At 44.1% G+C, this 20,898-nt stretch overlaps 1 protein-coding gene across 2 annotated transcripts in view; it reads right to left on the bottom strand.

Moving 5' to 3' along the window:
- Positions 1-20,898, bottom strand: part of SLC9A8 (solute carrier family 9 member A8) — a 324,107-nt gene that overhangs the window by 161,882 nt on the left and 141,327 nt on the right. For both annotated transcript variants that reach the window (XM_075276791.1, XM_075276792.1), the window contains exons 6-7: positions 4,140-4,241; positions 3,678-3,712 (exon numbers count right to left, since the gene is read on the bottom strand). In XM_075276791.1, the coding sequence (XP_075132892.1) occupies positions 3,678-3,712; positions 4,140-4,241 (137 nt within the window). The remainder of the gene's footprint in view (positions 1-3,677; positions 3,713-4,139; positions 4,242-20,898) is intronic.

The raw sequence follows: 20,898 nt of genomic DNA, 5'->3' as shown, positions 1-20,898 counted from the left end.
TTCATATAAGAACATATATGCGATAACACCACAGAGCTGGTCCTCGCAAGTCTTAAGTAGCCTGGCAATGATGCCATCTGGCCCTGCAGTCTTCTTCATCTTACTGTTTCTGAGTTTCTTTCTCACCTGGGCACTTGTCAAGATCAGGCTGTAGCCAGATATATCAGCTTCCCATACTGTAAGCCTAATCTATTATAGTAGTCCCTGCACACTTCAGATTTAATGCACCACCATTCAGGCACGGGTGGTACTTCCGCTCGTCTGAATTTACCAATGATACTATGGCCTTCGGCGATAGAAAGGGCTGTAAAATTATCCCACAGGGGCAGGAAAAAACACTCAGAGAGAAGAGGTATCAGTAGCATGCGAGATGAAAAATGGCTTTAAGGCCATAGTAAAGTGATAGCTGTTAGAGTGAAGGGTAGGTTTGGCGCTATGAAATATATCAGTCAGAAGGAGTTCTGGTCTGCACATTGATTGGGATAGATTCTGGGCTCATCAGTCAAGGAGTGTCCTGATGTTAGGAGGCAGACGACTGAATGCAGGTCCAAGTAGTAGGATGAGTTAGCCAAGCAGGCCTGAGGTAAGCTGCAGGTGATGTAGCTTTCATGTTTGCCCATATCACCCCAAACTTGTACACTTGGATTAGAAGAAGAGTCCAGGGGTAATGTAGGTTTTAATCCCAACGAAAGCTAGGATTGGAAAAGATGAAAGAAAGTCCAAAGAAGCTGCAGCTCCCCACATCTGCTACAATACTCAGCTAGTCACCTGCCCCCTATTATGTATACAGTATGATAGTGCGAGTATCATAGCGTATATGTTATTATACAGAGATACGCTTGGTTCACATTAGCGTTCGGCAGTCCGATCTGTGGTTTCCGTCTTCTGCATGCAGAAGAAGGAAACCTGTCAGACCGGGTCCAGTCATGAGCGGTGGTGAGCGTTTTATGCTCTCCGCCGCAAAACCGGTTTTTTTAAATCGGACACAGAGTACTGCATATCCGACTCTGTGTCCGATTTAAAAATAACGGTTTTGCGGCGGAGAGCATAAAACGCTCACCGCCGCTCACGGCCGGACATCTTTCAAACCCATTCAAATGAATGGGTTTGAAAGAGTCCTGAAGGTTTCTGTGTCCTGCCTCTGTTTTGTGCTGGAAACGGAAACCTGCAGAACGGAGACCGGGCCCAGATGTGAACGAGCCCATAAATGAATGTATACTACTGTGTATGCACATGTGAGCCAGTATATCATTGTATATGTATAGTGAGGAAAAAAATATTTAGTCAGTCACCAATTATCCAAGTTCTCCCACTTAACAAGATGAGAGAGGCCTGTAATTGACATCCTAGGCAGACCTCAACCACGAGAGGCAAAACGAGAAAACAAATCCGGAAAATCACATTGTCTGATTTTGAAAGAATTTATTTGCAAATTATGGTGGAAAATAAGTATTTGGTCAATAAAAAAAAGTCCATCTCAATAATTTGTTATATATTCTTTGTTGACAAGTATCCAAAATTGATTATAATTAATATTCGCTATCTATTCAACCATATAAATAGCCACCAAATGGAATAGATATATATTAAAACATCACCTTTAATAAATATGCATTAATAACAATCTTGAAAGAAACGCAGGGGAAGAAAAATAAAGTACCAATAAATGCTGTGCAAAAAAATTAACAATCACACAGGCATGGCAGCCTCCAGAAAATGAAATCAGTAACACTCACCAATCAGATGATATTGCGTGTAGTGACGGTACACAAAAGGAGGTTGCTAGTAGTGATAAACTGGTACAAAATCAATTATTTCAAAGATAGGGGTGGCCCAGGGTATATAGGTAAGAAGAATTGAAAATTGACAATCAGAGGGGACAGGGATTGCTATTTGACCCTATAGACCTGACTCAGAACCATCCCCCTAATGGTAAATGGCCTGACTGGAATCTATCTCTTATGTAAGGCCACCCTAAGAAATAATGAAAACACTCTTAAAGATTAAAACCATAGAGCATGATACCCGACATGCATGTTTTATCAGGAAGTTCACACAAAGTCCTGAATCATCAGGGGTTAAAGGTGCTCTAACATGCTAAACAATACTCAAACATGCAGACAAGCCCTGTATAGGCAAATAGTCATATTACACCATTCACATACTCCTCATACTTCAAACCAAACATCCCATATGGTGCAGGGGTGGAGAAGACAAGGTTAAGAGCCAGTATAGAAGTAGATTATCCTAAATAAACAGGTTAGTGGCTTCCCAGAGTGTCAGGAAACAACCACATATGCCCAGGTCTCATACAGAGTGCCGCCCGCCCTGCATTTAATATATAGAGAGTCGGGAAGCGCGCGCGTCCAAAGCGAAAGACCGCGCATGCGCACTAGATGCCCGACTCAGAAAAAGAGCCCAAGTACGCATGCGCGAAAGGTCCACGACCGCGCATGCGCAGAGAGGCTCACCACCAGCTCAACCAGCGTACCACAGAGGGAAAATACCAAAGAACCGCCGTAAAAACTCCAAAGAAGTATCTATACCATAAATAACTGTGGAGGGAATGATACCACCCCTTATAAAAGTAGAAAATTAACGCCCAGTATAGTAGACACAAAATAAGGGAATATTTTATGCCAGTACCTGACCAGGATTAAAAAACACAATAGCACAAGGATCAATGAGCTGCCACAAACAAAATCAAATAAATGAAGTAAAACTAAGCTGTTCATTTAGTCCCAAAGGTTGGACTGTTTTTAGATGAAATATCCATTTGGTCTCTGCTTGGGTAACAAGACGGTCCCAATCCCCCCTCCTAACTGGGGGTTTGATGATATCAATGCCCATGAATTTGATGCAAGAAGCATCACCTTGGTGTACCAATAGGATATGACGTGCAGTTGGAGTATCACGATCATGTGCGATATCCAATAGATGTTCTCAATTCTCGGACAGTTTTGCCAATGTACTCTAAGCCATATTTGCAATTGGCTCTATAGATAACACCTTTGGATCGGCAATTGATAAAGGAGCAGATTTGATAACACTGCCCAGTCACATTGGAAATGAAGTGTTTACCAGTCATCATTGAAGAACAGGCCACACAACCACTGCAGCGATAAAACCCTGCTACCCGTGGTGGAAGCCAACATTGATTACCCACAAATTCAACATAGTGACTGGATACAATCCGATCCCCAAAGTTAAAACAAGAATCTTTATTGGCTGCTTTGTCTGTGCTTTTGACATTTGAACAGCACAGAGCCTTAATAATTAAAAGCCATTCATGTATAAAAGCTTGGCGTGTTCTTAGAAGGTTCAGGATGGATAAGGGTTGAAAAAGGTGCCTGCCTTACTAATACAATACCTCTCTCCCTGCATCATGTTTTTGCGGATGTTACAATAAAGGATAGTTTTTAAGAAAAACAGACACCCTGGGTGAGTGCCCCCTTGCTCTTTTTCATATTGGACTACTACTTTGTATTCACAGTTCACCAGGGACTATGGGGCAACAAATGTACTTTACCATATGACTACCACATCAAGCTTGTCATCATTATGGACACAAACATAAACCCTTCATTCCATTAGTTACTAAGCAGTTGCATGCTGACATCATGCCAGATTTTACATTACAGCCACATCAGCTCCATTAGGAATATGTCTGCAGTTACCTGTCTGTCATAGTCAGCTTGTAAATAACATCTGCCTACAAGGAAAAGAGGAAACGGTTGTTAGACTACTACATGTATTGTGTAGAAAGTTTCACCCCTAGAAATACATAGACTACAGACAGTGAAAGAAAGTATTTTTGCTAAGAATTTTACTTGTTGCATTACAAATTATTTAAGTCTGTGGTGCAAATCTGCAACAAAGCATGAATTCACACTAAACATAATAGCTCAAATAATAGCAAAGGGTTCATGTGAATTTTCAGGAGCCAGGGACCTGCCTGAGCTCTTCATCACCCCTCATAATGAGGGATCTAAAAAAAGAGGAGATATATGTGATGCAAACCAGACCTACTAACTTGGTACAGCCACTACAGATCTCAGGAAACAAACCAGCAAGCATGAAATTTCATGGGTTATTTCTTGGTTATCTTCAGACCAGGTAATATTAAAAAGAGCACTCACTTGGCCCAGAAAGAAAATACCACCGCCCACGATGAAGGCTGATATTGCTGTCCCAATCACAGAAAAAAGAGTAATGGATCCAATATTCTGGAAGAAGTTCCCCTAAGAAACAGAGAGTGCACAAAGGCCACAAAAATCAGAACTTACAACTGTGGCACATATATCATAGTGTAGTCAACATTATAAATGAGGGGTTACCCACAGATCTCTAAACTTTTACCTGTAATGACGCAGGGAAGTTTGGGCATTAACTCTCCAACTCTATTTTTTGAATATGGCATATTTATTTTATGAGGATAGCTTCATAATGCATTTACTGTATATACTTGAGTATAAGCCGAATTTTTCAGCCAAATTTTTCAGCCGAATTTTTATACTTGAGTCACCAAAAAAATAAATAAATATTTTTTAGGGGGGGGGGGGGGGGGGTCTATGACCAGCCACAATATCAATGAGCACGGTGGCACAGTGGTTAGCACTACAGCCTTGCAGCGCTGGAGTCCTAGGTTCAAATTCCGCTAAGGGCAACATCTGCAAGGAGTTTGTATGTTCTCCCCGTGTTTGCGTGGGTTTTCTCCGAATACTCTGGTTTCCTCCCACACACCAAAAACATACTGATAGGGAATGTAGATTGTGAGCCCTATATGGGACAGTGACTGACAATATCTGTAAAGCGCTGCGGAATATGATGGCGCTATATACTGTAAGTAAGCATAATAAATAAATAAATAATAAATAATGTATAGAATCTCCCATAAAATAGTGCAAAAAAACTAAAGATGATTAAAAAAAAAATAAAAGTTCTAAATCCCTCCTTTCCCTAGAATACATACAAAAGTAGAAAATTCCATGTGAAACACATGCACATTAGCTATCCCTGTGACTGAAAGTGCCCGGTCTACTGCAGATACCCTATATTCAGCCAGACTGAATTCCAAGTGGGGGAAGAAAAAACCCCAGTCCTCAAACTCAGGGAAGGGGCAGACAGACAACCAAAACACCCCCTCCCCTTTCCCAGCACCCAGCATCTACTGCACCCAAAAACTCCGACTCGGCTTATATTCGGGTCGGCTTATACTCGAGTATATACGGTACCTATCCAGGCGATTCTAAGACTGTTTTATCGTGAATCATTGTACTTTATGTTGGTGGTAAATTTTGGTCATTATACTTTGCCTTTGTCAAAAAAAAAAGAAAAAGGACAATATACTGAAAATTTCATGAAATTAATCAATTTTGAAAGTTTCCCTTTTTATGGTAAAAAACACAGTAAGAATATTTTTTTACTAGACGTCTTTAGATTTTTTTATTTTTATGAAGTACAACTTACGCTAGGTTTACACCTGCGTTCTATTCTCCGTTCTGTGCTTTCCGTCTTCTGCATGCCAGAAGACGGAAACCACAGACCGGGTCCGGCCGTGAGCGGCGGTGAATGTTTTATTCTCTCCGCCGCGAAACCGGATTTTTTAATCCGGACACAGAGTACTGCATGTCCGACTCTGTGTCCGGATTAAAAAACCCGGTTTCGTGGCGGAGAGCGCAAAACGCTCACCGCCGGACATCTTTCTCACCCATTCAAATGAATGGGTGAGAAAGGCTCCTGCAGGTTTCCGTATCCTACTCTGTTTTATGCAGGAAACGGAAACCTGCAGAACGGACACCTGGGCGCAGATGTGAACGAGCCCTTAAGTTAATATTTAATTATAAATTAAAAGTTTAGAATTTTTTTGGAGAAATCAAATTCAAATTTCGATGCGCAATTGTGAAAAAAATGTATGTTTTAAAATTGTGAAAAAATGTCTGTGTGTCACTTGTGTTCTTGGTTATACTTGTACAGGGTTTCAACATGGGACCAAATTGGAATCAATTTAAAAAAAAAAAAATTTAAGCCTTGAATCATCTGATTTTATGTTTGTGTGAGCTTCTTCCTTTTTCCTTTTCAAATTACAACTTGCTAAATTCAACATTTATATGCAACAATAAAGAAACATAAAAAAACAAATACAGTAAGTGCCAGAATAAATACATCTTATCTTTATAACACAACTTGTTCAGCATTTTCAACCTGAATGCATTGAACAAACCAAAAGAAAAAAGGTGATCATGTTCAACAAGATTAAAAGGACCAATATTTTTAACACCTATTTCTACATGTAACAATTTTATTTTATTATATCACTAAACATGTAATTTATTAAAAAGAATAGTACAGTAGTTAAATCCTCATTCTATAAAATCTGAACTAATCAAACACTTTTTTTTAAACTGGCCTTTTGTCCCTTCTAGTGTCCATAAGTGCTTACTAGCAATGTTTCAAAGTATTTTTCGGACCATAAGACGCACTAAGGTTTTAGAGGAGGAAAATAGGGAAAACATTTTTTGAAGCAAATATTTGTAAAAATATTTATTAACATAATATTTCACCAATGTAAAAAGAACAGGGGGTACACAGGGATACCTAATGTGCATGTGTTTCACAGTAATTTTTTGCCTTATATGTATTCTAGGGATATGGGGGTGATTTGAACATATATATATATATATATATATATATATATATATATATATTTTCCTTTACATTTTATTTACCCCCTCCTAGGGGGTTTGAACTTGCAATCATTTGATTGCAAGTGCCATAGACTGCAATACAACTGTATGGGAGATGATCTATATGCTGGACATAGACTAGCCTCAATACTGATAACCCTATGACAAGCCAGGGGAGCCTTCAGCTCCCGCGTGGCACAGGAACAGGTCGGCTCCTGCAATCTCGCCCTGCGGGAGCTGGCCTGCAACAGTACAGGTACCAGGGGCGGTTTCTTAAATTTATATGGGAAGGGGGTAGACTCCGGTAGTAATAATGCCTGATTACGGGCAGTAGCTCTTCAGACTTGTGGCCACTCTTGCAGAGCGAGTGCCATAGCTATCGGGTCTCCTGTACAACGGAGACCCGGTAGCTATGGCAACCGCTCTGCAGGAGCAGCTGCCATCTTTAAGACCCGACATCTACCGTATTGAAACGGCAGATGTCAGGAAGTGGCTGGAGTGTATGGGGCATCATGAACAAGTACAGGCGCCGCAGGCTTTCTTCTAACTTGCCTGCGCTGCCTGTACCCTTTCTCTGCTATTACGGTACCTCCTTTTGCTTCACACAGACGGGACAGGGACGGGACACAGACACACAAATGCTTCATTCGGACTATAAGAGGCACCCCTATTTTTATAGTCTGAAAAATACGGTATGTCCAGCCTGTCATGGTGTTCGACTCCACCTGAGTTAAAGGGATTCAATCATTAAAATATTTTTTCTCCCTAACATGTAGGAATAGGCTTAAAAAAAAGCTATTGTTCTCCTTCCTTTAGAAGTATTCTCCGCGCCGCCGTTTGGTAGAAATCCCAGTTTTCTTCTGTATGCAAATGAGCTCTCTTGCAGCACGAGGGAACTCTCCAGCGCTGCCTCTATCTTCACCTAGAACGGCCTCTCCCTGCATCGGTTTCAAACTTCTGGGCATGCGCGGTCAAGCTCTGCCATCGGGACTCGGGCACAGCAGACTGCGCATGCTAGCGGGAATTTTCTTGTGATCGCTTACCACAGCTTACTGTGTAATCAGCCACATGAAAATGGCCGCTTACACCAGTTTACTGTGTAAGCGGCCAAAGGAAAATTGCCGCGGGCTTGCGAAGTCAGCTATATCCGAGGCCCAATGGCAGAGCCGACTGTGCATGCCCAGAAGTTTGAAGCCAGCACTGGAAGAAGAGAGAAAAAATGTCATGTTAGGGAGAAAAAAAATGTCATTTTTAGAGATGAGCGAACACTAAAATGTTCGAGGTTCGAAATTCGAATCGAACCCCATTATAGTCTATGGGGAACATATACTCGTTAAGGGGGAAACCCAAATCCGTGTCTGGAGGGTCACCAAGTCCACTATGACACCACAGGAAATGATGCCAACACCTCTGGAATACAACTGGGACAGCAGGGGAAGCATGTCTGGGGGCATCTAACACACCAAAGACCCTCTATTACCCCAACATCACAGCCTAACAACTACACACTTTACACACTCAATACCACCTCTCTGACAGTAGGAAAACACCTTGAAACATGTGTATTTGGCACTTGCAGTGAGGAGAGCTTGTCACCAGCAGTGAATTTGGCCCTTGTAGTAAGTTGAGGTTGGCACCAACATTTGTTTTGAAAATCAGGGTGGATTGAGCCTCTAACCAGCAGAGTTGGGGCAAATTCATGGTGGAGGGAGCCTCTAAAAACCCCAGTTTGGACCAATTCATGGTGGAGGGAGCCTCTAAAAACCCCAGTTTGGACCAATTCATGGTGGAGGGAGCCTCTAAAAAACCCAGTTTGGACCAATTCATGGTGGAGGGAGCCTCTAAAAACCCCAGTTTGGACCAATTCATGGTGGAGGGAGCCTCTAACCAGCCCAGTTTGGGCAAATTCATGGTGGAGGGAGCCTCTAAAAACCCCAGTTTGGACCAATTCATGGTGGAGGGAGCCTCTAAACAGCCCAGTTTGGGCAAATTCATGGTGTAGGGAGCCTCTAACCAGCCCAGTTTGGGCAAATTCATAGTGGAGGGAGCCTCTAAAAACCCCAGTTTGGACCAATTCATGGTGGAGGGAGCCTCTAAAAACCCCAGTTTGGACCAATTCATGGTGGAGGGAGCCTCTAAGAACCCCAGTTAGGCCAAATTCATGGTGGAGGGAGCCTCTAAAAACCCCAGTTTGGACCAATTCATGGTGGAGGGAGCCTCGAAAAACCCCAGTTTGGACCAATTCATGGTGGAGGGAGCCTCTAAAAACCCCAGTTAGGCCAAATTCATGGTGGAGGGAGCCTCTAAAAACCCCAGTTTGGACCAATTCATGGTGGAGGGAGCCTCTAAAAACCCCAGTTTGGACCAATTCATGGTGGAGGGAGCCTCTAAAAACCCCAGTTTGGACCAATTCACAGTGGAGGGAGCCTCTAACCAGCAGAGTTGGGGGAAATCAGGGTGGAGGGAGCCTCTAACCAGCAGAGTTGGGGGAAATCAGGGTGGAGGGAGCCTCTAACCAGCAGAGTTGGGGGAAATCATGGTGGAGGGAGCCTCTAAAAACCCCAGTTTGGACCAATTCATGGTGGAGGGAGCCTCTAAAAACCCCAGTTTGGACCAATTCATGGTGGAGGGAGCCTCTAAACAGCCCAGTTTGGGCAAATTCATGGTGGAGGGAGCCTCTAACCAGCCCAGTTTGGGCAAATTCATGGTGGAGGGAGCCTCTAAAAACCCCAGTTTAGACCAATTCATGGTGGAGGGAGCCTCTAAAAACCCCAGTTTGGACCAATTCATGGTGGAGGGAGCTTCTAAAAACCCCAGTTTGGACCAATTCATGGTGGAGGGAGCCTCTAACCAGCAGAGTTGTGGGAAATCAGGGTGGAGGGAGCCTCTAACCAGCAGAGTTGGGGGAAATCAGGGTGGAGGGAGCCTCTAACCAGCAGAGTTGGGGGAAATCAGGGTGGAGGGAGCCTCTAACCAGCAGAGTTGGGGAAAATCATGGTGGAGGGAGCCTCTAAAACCCCCAGTTTGGACCAATTCATGGTGGAGGCAGCCTCTAACCAGCAGAGTTGTGGGAAATCAGGGTGGAGGGAGCCTCTAACCAGCAGAGTTGGGGGAAATCAGGGTGGAGGGAGCCTCTAACCAGCAGAGTTGGGGGAAATCATGGTGGAGGGAGCCTCTAAAAACCCCAGTTTGGACCAATTCATGGTGGAGGGAGCCTCTAACCAGCAGAGTTGTGGGAAATCAGGGTGGAGGGAGCCTCTAACCAGCAGAGTTGGGGGAAATCAGGGTGGAGGGAGCCTCTAACCAGCAGAGTTGGGGGAAATCAGGGTGGAGGGAGCCTCTAACCAGCAGAGTTGGGGGAAATCATGGTGGAGGGAGCCTCTAAAAACCCCAGTTTGGACCAATTCATGGTGGAGGGAGCCTCTAAAAACCCCAGTTTGGACCAATTCATGGTGGAGGGAGCTTCTAAAAACCCCAGTTTGGACCAATTCATGGTGGAGGGAGCCTCTAACCAGCAGAGTTGTGGGAAATCAGGGTGGAGGGAGCCTCTAACCAGCAGAGTTGGGGGAAATCAGGGTGGAGGGAGCCTCTAACCAGCAGAGTTGGGGGAAATCATGGTGGAGGGAGCCTCTAAAAACCCCAGTTTGGACCAATTCATGGTGGAGGCAGCCTCTAACCAGCAGAGTTGTGGGAAATCAGGGTGGAGGGAGCCTCTAACCAGCAGAGTTGGGGGAAATCAGGGTGGAGGGAGCCTCTAACCAGCAGAGTTGGGGGAAATCATGGTGGAGGGAGCCTCTAAAAACCCCAGTTTGGACCAATTCATGGTGGAGGGAGCCTCTAACCAGCAGAGTTGTGGGAAATCAGGGTGGAGGGAGCCTCTAACCAGCAGAGTTGTGGGAAAGCAGGGTGGAGGGAGCCTCTAACCAGCAGAGTTGTGGGAAATCAGGGTGGAGGGAGACTCTAACCAGCAGAGTTGTGGGAAAGCAGGGTGGAGGGAGCCTCTAACCAGCAGAGTTGTGGGAAATCAGGGTGGAGGGAGCCTCTAACCAGCAGAGTTGGGGGAAATCAGGGTGGAGGGAGCCTAGTATTAGCAGAATTGTGCAACGCTTATGGTGGATGAGTATGAGGATGCGGAGGAATTGGAGAGGTTGAGCACAGACATGGAGTTTCATGTTGGGGTGCTTTACACAGGTGGGCACGAAAATGAAGGCTCTATCCAGTGGTGGTTCATTTTTATCAAAGTGAGCCGGTCGGCACTCTCAGCTGACAGACGGGTGCGCTTGTCAGTGATGATGCCACCGGCTGCACTGAACACCCTCTCAGATAGGACGCTGGCGGCAGGACAGGACAGCACCTCCAAGGCATATAGGGCAAGTTCAAGCCACAGGTCCAACTTCGACACCCAATACGTGTAGGGCACAGAGGGATCGGAGAGGACAGGGCTGTGGTCGGAAAGGTATTCCCGCAACATGCGCCTATACTTCTCACGCCTGGTGACACTAGGACCCTCCGTGGCGGCACTTTGGCGAGGGGGTGCCATCAAGGTGTCCCAGACCTTAGACAGTGTGCCCCTTGTTTGTGTGGACCGGTGAGAACTTGGTCGCCTACTGGAGGAACTGCCCTCCCTGCCGCCAACGTCACATGCTGGAAACATCTCCATCATATTCTGCACCAATTGCTTGTGGCAAGCATTGATGCGATTGGCCCTCCCCTCTACCGGAATAAAAGAGGAGATGTTGTTTTTATACCGGGGGTCAAAGATAGCAAAGATCCAGTACTGGTTGTCCTCCATGATTTTGACAATACACTTGTTGGTTGTAAAGCACCCCAACATGAACTCAGCCATGTCTGCCACAGTGTTAGTTGGCATGACTCCTCTGGCCCCACCGGAAAGTTCAATCTCCATTTCCTCCTCATCGTCCATGTCTACCCATCCGCGCTGCAACAATGGGATGATTCGAAGTTGCCCGGAAGCCTCCTGTATCACCATCACATCATCGGACAACTCTTCTTCCTCCTCCTCCTCCTCCATTAAACGCGATGAAGCGGACAGATGTGTGGACCTACTCTCCAGCTGTGACGGATCGGATGCTATCCCTGACTCCTCTGTGTGATCTGAGTTATCCCTGATGTCAATCAGGGATTCTCTCAGAACACACAAGAGCGGGATTGTAAGACTCACCATCGCATCCTCAGAGCTCACCCTCCTTGTGGACTCCTCAAACACCCGTAGGATGTCACAAAGGTCTCTCATCCATGGCCACTCATGGATGAGAAACTGAGGCAGCTGACTTTGTGGCACCCTAGGGTTTTGTAGCTGGTATTCCATCAAAGGTCTCTGCTGCTCAACCACTCTATTCAACATCTGAAACGTTGAGTTCCAGCGTGTGGGGACGTCGCACAAAAGCCGGTGTTGTGGCACATGCAGGCGTTGCTGGAGAGATTTTAAGCTAGCAGCGGCTACTGTCGACTTGCGAAAGTGGGTGCACATGCGCCGCACTTTCACCAGTAGCTCTGGAACATTGGGGTAGCTCTTTAGGAAACGTTGCACCACTAGGTTGAAGACGTGGGCCAGGCATGGAACATGTTGGAGTCCGGCAAGCTCCAGAGCTGCTACCAGGTTCCGGCCGTTATCACAAACGACCATGCCTGGGCCCAGGTGCAGCGGCTCAAACCATATTGCCGTCTCATCGAGGAGGGCATCCCTCACCTCGGAGGCAGTGTGCTGTCTGTCCCCCAAGCTGATCAGCTTCAGCACGGCCTGCTGACGTCTACCAACGCCAGTGCTGCAACGTTTCCAACTCGTAGCTGGGGTCAATCTAACAGCGGAGGAGGCGGTGGCGGAGGAGGAGGCGGTGGAGGAGGAGGAGGAGCGGGGTGTTCTTCTCGTGTCCCTGCCAGGAATGTTAGGCGGGGAGACGAGGTACACCGGGCCAGTTTGGGAAACAGTCCCAGCCTCAACTACATTCACCCAGTGTGCTGTCAGTGAAATGTAGCGTCCCTGTCCGCTTGCACTTGTCCACGCATCGGTGGTCAAGTGGACCTTTGTGCAAAGCGCGGAACTAAGGGCCCGCCTGATGTTGAGTGACACGTGCTGGTGCAAGGTGGGGATGGCACACCGGGAGAAGTAGTGACGGCTAGGGACAGCATAGCGAGGTGCCGCAGTTGCCATCAGGTCCAGGAAGGTGGGAGTTTCAACAAGCCGGAACGCCAACATCTCCTGGGCCAGCAGTTTAGCGATGTTGGCGTTCAAGGCTTGCGCGTGTGGGTGGTTAGCAGTGTATTTCTGCCGCCGCTCGAATGTCTGAGAGATGGTGGGTTGTTGTAAAGAAGCACCTGATGGTGCCTTTGATGGTGCAGGAGAAGGAGATAAGACAGGAACAGGGGAGGATGAGGAAGAAGTCAACAAAGTGGCGGAGGCAGATGAAGTGGTGTCCTGGCTCGTCCTCCGGAGTGCATCGCCAGCACAGTCAGCAGTGGCAGTGGCAGAGGCAGTGGCGTGAAAAGCAGGCGGCCTTTTTCCTGCCGTTGCTGCCTGCCACTGATTCCAGTGCTTGGATTCCAAATGACGGTGCATTGAAGTGGTGGACAGGTTGCTCTTCTCAGAGCCCCTAATCAATTTCGAGAGGCAAATTGTGCAGACAACACTATATCTGTCCTCGGCACATTGCTTGAAAAAACTCCACACCTTCAAGAAACGTGCCCTCGAGGTGGGAGTTTCTCGGGGCTGGGTACGAACTGGAACATCTTGGGAGATTCCGGGTGTGGCCTGGCTTCGCTTAAGCTGCTGACCTCTGCCTCTGCCTTTAGCTACCCTTTTTGGTGCTGCACCTGCCTCAACATCCACACTACTTTCCCCGCTTGACATCCCCCCTGTCCAGGTCGGGTCAGTGTCCTCATCATCCACCACTTCCTCTTCCAACTCCTGTCTCATCTCCTCCTCCCGCACAATGCGCATGTCAACTGGATGCCCTGACGGCAACTGCGTCACATCGTCGTCGATGAGGGTGGGTTGCTGGTCATCCACCACCAAATCGAATGGAGATGGAGGAGACTCTAGTGTTTGAGCATCTGGACACAGATGCTCCTCTGTTAGGTTCGTGGAATCGCGATGTGGAGGGGCAGGTTGAGGGACAATGAAAGGAGCGGAGAACAGCTCTGGGGAGCAGGGACAGTTGGGGTTATTGTTCTGTGAAGCTTGGGAATTTTGGGAGGAAGGAGGACAAGACTGTTGGGTAATAGGAGGAGAGGAGGCAGAGTCTGACTGGCTGCTGGACAATGTGCTGTAAGCGTTATCTGGCAGCCATTGCAAGACCTTTTCCTGGTTCTCGGGCCTACTAAGGTTTGTACCCTGCAGTTTAGTTAATGTGGCAAGCAACCCTGGCACTGTGGAGTGGAGCAATGCTTGCTGCCCCACAGGAGTAGGCACGGGACGCCCTGTGGCTTCACTGCTACCTTGCTCCCCAGAACCATTCCCCCGACCTCGCCCACGGCCTCGTCCACGTCCCTTTCCGGGAGCCTTGCGCATTTTGAATTCCCAGTCAGAAACTGGCACTAAATGGCAGTAGCAAGAAATGAGGGTATTTGTAAACCCAATATATTCTTGGAATTCCCAGTCAGACAATGGCACTATATGGCAGTAGCAAGAAATGAGGGTATTTGTAAACCCAATATATTCTTGGAATTCCCAGTCAGACAATGGCACTATATGGCAGTACCAAGAAATGAGGGTATTTGTAAACCCAATATATTATTGGAATTCCCAGTCAGACAATGGCACTATATAGCAGTAGCAAGAAATGAGGGTATTTGTAAACCCAACATATTCCTGGAATTCCCAGTCAGACAATGGCACTATATGGCAGTAGCAAGAAATGAGGGTATTTGTAACCCCAATATATTCTTTGAATTTCCAGTCAGACAATGGCACTATATGGCAGTAGCAAGAAATGAGGGTATTTGTAAACCCAATATATTCTTGGAATTCCCAGTCAGACAATGGCACTATATGGCAGTAGCAGGAAATGAGGGTATTTGTAACCCCAATATATTCTTTGAATTCCCAGTCAGAAACTGGCACTATATGGCAGTAGCAAGAAATGAGGGTATTTGTAAACCCAATATATTCTTTGAATTCCCAGTCAGACAATGGCACTATATGGCAGTAGCAAGAAATGAGGGTATTTGTAACCCCAATATATTCTTGGAATTCCCAGTCAGACAATGGCACTATATGGCAGTAGCAAGAAATGAGGGTATTTGTAAACCCAATATATTCTTGGAATTCCCAGTCAGACAATGGCACTATATGGCAGTAGCAAGAAATGAGGGTATTTGTAACCCCAATATATTCTTTGAATTCCCAGTCAGACAATGGCACTATATGGCAGTAGCAAGAAATGAGGGTATTTGTAAACCCAATATATTCTTGGAATTCCCAGTCAGACAATGGCACTATATGGCAGTAGCAGGAAATGAGGGTATTTGTAACCCCAATATATTCTTTGAATTCCCAGGCAGAAACTGGCACTATATGGCAGTAGCAAGAAATGAGGGTATTTGTAAACCCAATATATTCTTTGAATTCCCAGTCAGAAACTGGCACTATATGGCAGTAGCAAGAAATGAGGGTATTTGTAACCCCAATATATTCTTTGAATTCCCAGTCAGACAATGGCACTATATGGCAGTAGCAAGAAATGAGGGTATTTGTAAACCCAATATATTCTTGGAATTCCCAGTCAGACAATGGCACTATATGGCAGTAGCAAGAAATAAGGGTATTTGTAACCCCAATATATTCTTTGAATTCCCAGTCAGACAATGGCACTATATGGCAGTAGCAAGAAATGAGGATATTTGTAAACCCAATATATTCTTGGAATTCCCAGTCAGACAATGGCACTATATGGCAGTAGCAAGAAATAAGGGTATTTGTAAACCCAATATATTCCTGGAATTCCCAGTCAGACAATGGCACTATATGGCAGTAGCAAGAAATGAGGGTATTTGTAACCCCAATATATTCTTGGAATTCCCAGTCAGACAATGGCACTATATGGCAGTAGCAAGAAATGAGGGTATTTGTAAACCCAATATATTCTTGGAATTCCCAGTCAGACAATGGCACTATATGGCAGTAGCAAGAAATGAGGGTATTTGTAACCCCAATATATTCTTGGAATTCCCAGTCAGACAATGGCACTATATGGCAGTAGCAAGAAATGAGGGTATTTGTAAACCCAATATATTCTTGGAATTCCCAGTCAGACAATGGCACTATATGGCAGTAGCAGGAAATGAGGGTATTTGTAACCCCAATATATTCTTTGAATTCCCAGTCAGAAACTGGCACTATATGGCAGTAGCAAGAAATGAGGGTATTTGTAAACCCAATATATTCTTTGAATTCCCAGTCAGAAACTGGCACTATATGGCAGTAGCAAGAAATGAGGATATTTGTAAACCCAATATATTCTTGGAATTCCCAGTCAGACAATGGCACTATATGGCAGTAGCAAGAAATGAGGGTATTTGTAAACCCAATATATTCCTGGAATTCCCAGTCAGACAATGGCACTATATGGCAGTAGCAAGAAATGAGGGTATTTGTAACCCCAATATATTCTTTGAATTCCCAGTCAGACAATGGCACTATATGGCAGTAGCAAGAAATGAGGGTATTTGTAACCCCAATATATTCTTTGAATTCCCAGTCAGACAATGGCACTATATGGCAGTAGCAAGAAATGAGGGTATTTGTAAACCCAATATATTCTTGGAATTCCCAGTCAGACAATGGCACTATATGGCTGTAACAAGAAATGAGAGTATTTGTAAACCTAATATATTCCTGGAATTCCCAGTCAGACAATGGCACTATATGGCAGTAGCAAGAAATGAGGGTATTTGTAACCCCAATATATTCTTTGAATTCCCAGTCAGACAATGGCACTATATGGCAGTAGCAAGAAATGAGGGTATTTGTAAACCCAATATATTCTTGGAATTCCCAGTCAGACAATGGCACTATATGGCAGTAGCAGGAGATGAGGGTATTTGTAACCCCAATATATTCTTTGAATTCCCAATCAGAAACTGGCACTATATGGCAGTAGCAAGAAATGAGGGTATTTGTAAACCCAATATATTCCTGGAATTCCCAGTCAGACAATGGCACTATATGGCAGTAGCAAGAAATGAGGGTATTTGTAACCCCAATATATTCTTGGAATTCCCAGTCAGACAATGGCACTATATGGCAGTAGCAAGAAATGAGGGTATTTGTAAACCCAATATATTCTTGGAATTCCCAGTCAGACAATGGCACTATATGGCAGTAGCAAGAAATGAGGGTATTTGTAAACCCAATATATTCTTGGAATTCCCAGTCAGACAATGGCACTATATGGCAGTAGCAGGAAATGAGGGTATTTGTAACCCCAATATATTCTTTGAATTCCCAGTCAGAAACTGGCACTATATGGCAGTAGCAAGAAATGAGGGTATTTGTAAACCCAATATATTCTTTGAATTCCCAGTCAGAAACTGGCACTATATGGCAGTAGCAAGAAATGAGGGTATTTGTAACCCCAATATATTCTTTGAATTCCCAGTCAGACAATGGCACTATATGGCAGTAGCAAGAAATGAGGGTATTTGTAAACCCAATATATTCTTGGAATTCCCAGTCAGACAATGGCACTATATGGCAGTAGCAAGAAATGAGGGTATTTGTAAACCCAATATATTCTTGTAATTCCCAGTCAGACAATGGCACTATATGGCAGGAGCAAGAAATAAGGGTATTTGTAAACCCAATATATTCCTGGAATTCCCAGTCAGACAATGGCACTATATGGCAGTAGCAAGAAATGAGGGTATTTGTAACCCCAATATATTCTTGGAATTCCCAGTCAGACAATGGCATTATATAGCAGTAGCAAGAAATGAGGGTATTTGTAAACCCAATATATTCCTGGAATTCCCAGTCAGACAATGGCACTATATGGCAGTAGTAAGAAATGAGGGTATTTGTAACCCCAATATATTCTTTGAATTCCCAGTCAGACAATGGCACTATATGGCAGTAGCAAGAAATGAGGGTATTTGTAAACCCAATATATTCTTGGAATTCCCAGTCAGACAATGGCACTATATGGCAGTAGCAAGAAATGAGGGTATTTGTAAACCCAATATATTCCTGGAATTCCCAGTCAGACAATGGCACTATATGGCAGTAGCAAGAAATGAGGGTATTTGTAACCCCAATATATTCTTTGAATTCCCAGTCAGACAATGGCACTATATGGCAGTAGCAAGAAATGAGGGTATTTGTAACCCCAATATATTCTTTGAATTCCCAGTCAGACAATGGCACTATATGGCAGTAGCAAGAAATGAGGGTATTTGTAAACCCAATATATTCTTGGAATTCCCAGTCAGACAATGGCACTATATGGCTGTAACAAGAAATGAGGGTATTTGTAAACCTAATATATTCCTGGAATTCCCAGTCAGACAATGGCACTATATGGCAGTAGCAAGAAATGAGGGTATTTGTAACCCCAATATATTCTTTGAATTCCCAGTCAGACAATGGCACTATATGGCAGTAGCAAGAAATGAGGGTATTTGTAAACCCAATATATTCTTGGAATTCCCAGTCAGACAATGGCACTATATGGCAGTAGCAGGAGATGAGGGTATTTGTAACCCCAATATATTCTTTGAATTCCCAATCAGAAACTGGCACTATATGGCAGTAGCAAGAAATGAGGGTATTTGTAAACCCAATATATTCTTGGAATTCCCAGTCAGACAATGGCACTATATGGCAGTAACAAGAAATGAGGGTATTTGTAAACCCAATATATTCCTGGAATTCCCAGTCAGACAATGTCACTATATGGCAGTAGCAAGAAATGAGGGTATTTGTAACCCCAATATATTCTTTGAATTCCCAGTCAGAAACTGGCACTATATGGCAGTAGCAAGAAATGAGGGTATTTGTAAACCCAATATATTCTTTGAATTCCCAGTCAGACAATGGCACTATATGGCAGTAGCAAGAAATGAGGGTATTTGTAAACCCAATATATTCTTGGAATTCCCAGTCAGACAATGTCACTATATGGCAGTAGCAAGAAATGAGGGTATTTGTAACCCCAATATATTCTTTGAATTCCCAGTCAGACAATGGCACTATATGGCAGTAGCAAGAAATGAGGGTATTTGTAAACTCAATATATTCTTGGAATTCCCAGTCAGACAATGGCACTATATGGCAGTAGCAAGAAATGAGGGTATTTGTAAACCCAATATATTCTTGGAATTCCCAGTCAGACAATGGCACTATATGGCAGTAGCAAGAAATGAGGGTATTTGTAAACCCAATATATTCTTGGAATTCCCAGTCAGACAATGGCACTATATGGCAGTAGCAAGAAATGAGGGTATTTGTAACCCCAATATATTCTTTGAAATCCCAGTCAGACAATGGCACTATATGGCAGTAGCAAGAAATGAGGGTATTTGTAAACCCAATATATTCTTGGAATTCCCAGTCAGACAATGGCACTATATGGCAGTAGCAGGAAATGAGGGTATTTGTAACCCCAATATATTCTTTGAATTCCCAGGCAGAAACTGGCACTATATGGCAGTAGCAAGAAATGAGGGTATTTGTAAACCCAATATATTCTTTGAATTCCCAGTCAGAAACTGGCACTATATGGCAGTAGCAAGAAATGAGGGTATTTGTAACCCCAATATATTCTTTGAATTCCCAGTCAGACAATGGCACTATATGGCAGTAGCAAGAAATGAGGGTATTTGTAAACCCAATATATTCTTGGAATTCCCAGTCAGACAATGGCACTATATGGCAGTAGCAAGAAATAAGGGTATTTGTAACCCCAATATATTCTTTGAATTCCCAGTCAGACAATGGCACTATATGGCAGTAGCAAGAAATGAGGATATTTGTAAACCCAATATATTCTTGGAATTCCCAGTCAGACAATGGCACTATATGGCAGTAGCAAGAAATAAGGGTATTTGTAAACCCAATATATTCCTGGAATTCCCAGTCAGACAATGGCACTATATGGCAGTAGCAAGAAATGAGGGTATTTGTAACCCCAATATATTCTTGGAATTCCCAGTCAGACAATGGCACTATATGGCAGTAGCAAGAAATGAGGGTATTTGTAAACCCAATATATTCTTGGAATTCCCAGTCAGACAATGGCACTATATGGCAGTAGCAAGAAATGAGGGTATTTGTAACCCCAATATATTCTTGGAATTCCCAGTCAGACAATGGCACTATATGGCAGTAGCAAGAAATGAGGGTATTTGTAAACCCAATATATTCTTGGAATTCCCAGTCAGACAATGGCACTATATGGCAGTAGCAGGAAATGAGGGTATTTGTAACCCCAATATATTCTTTGAATTCCCAGTCAGAAACTGGCACTATATGGCAGTAGCAAGAAATGAGGGTATTTGTAAACCCAATATATTCTTTGAATTCCCAGTCAGAAACTGGCACTATATGGCAGTAGCAAGAAATGAGGATATTTGTAAACCCAATATATTCTTGGAATTCCCAGTCAGACAATGGCACTATATGGCAGTAGCAAGAAATGAGGGTATTTGTAAACCCAATATATTCCTGGAATTCCCAGTCAGACAATGGCACTATATGGCAGTAGCAAGAAATGAGGGTATTTGTAACCCCAATATATTCTTTGAATTCCCAGTCAGACAATGGCACTATATGGCAGTAGCAAGAAATGAGGGTATTTGTAACCCCAATATATTCTTTGAATTCCCAGTCAGACAATGGCACTATATGGCAGTAGCAAGAAATGAGGGTATTTGTAAACCCAATATATTCTTGGAATTCCCAGTCAGACAATGGCACTATATGGCTGTAACAAGAAATGAGAGTATTTGTAAACCTAATATATTCCTGGAATTCCCAGTCAGACAATGGCACTATATGGCAGTAGCAAGAAATGAGGGTATTTGTAACCCCAATATATTCTTTGAATTCCCAGTCAGACAATGGCACTATATGGCAGTAGCAAGAAATGAGGGTATTTGTAAACCCAATATATTCTTGGAATTCCCAGTCAGACAATGGCACTATATGGCAGTAGCAGGAGATGAGGGTATTTGTAACCCCAATATATTCTTTGAATTC

Source organism: Leptodactylus fuscus, chromosome 6 (assembly GCF_031893055.1).
Source record: "Leptodactylus fuscus isolate aLepFus1 chromosome 6, aLepFus1.hap2, whole genome shotgun sequence".
NCBI classification, from domain to species: domain Eukaryota; kingdom Metazoa; phylum Chordata; class Amphibia; order Anura; family Leptodactylidae; genus Leptodactylus; species Leptodactylus fuscus.
Note: the sequence above shows the minus strand (reverse complement) of the source record. Positions and strands in the feature narration are given on the sequence as shown.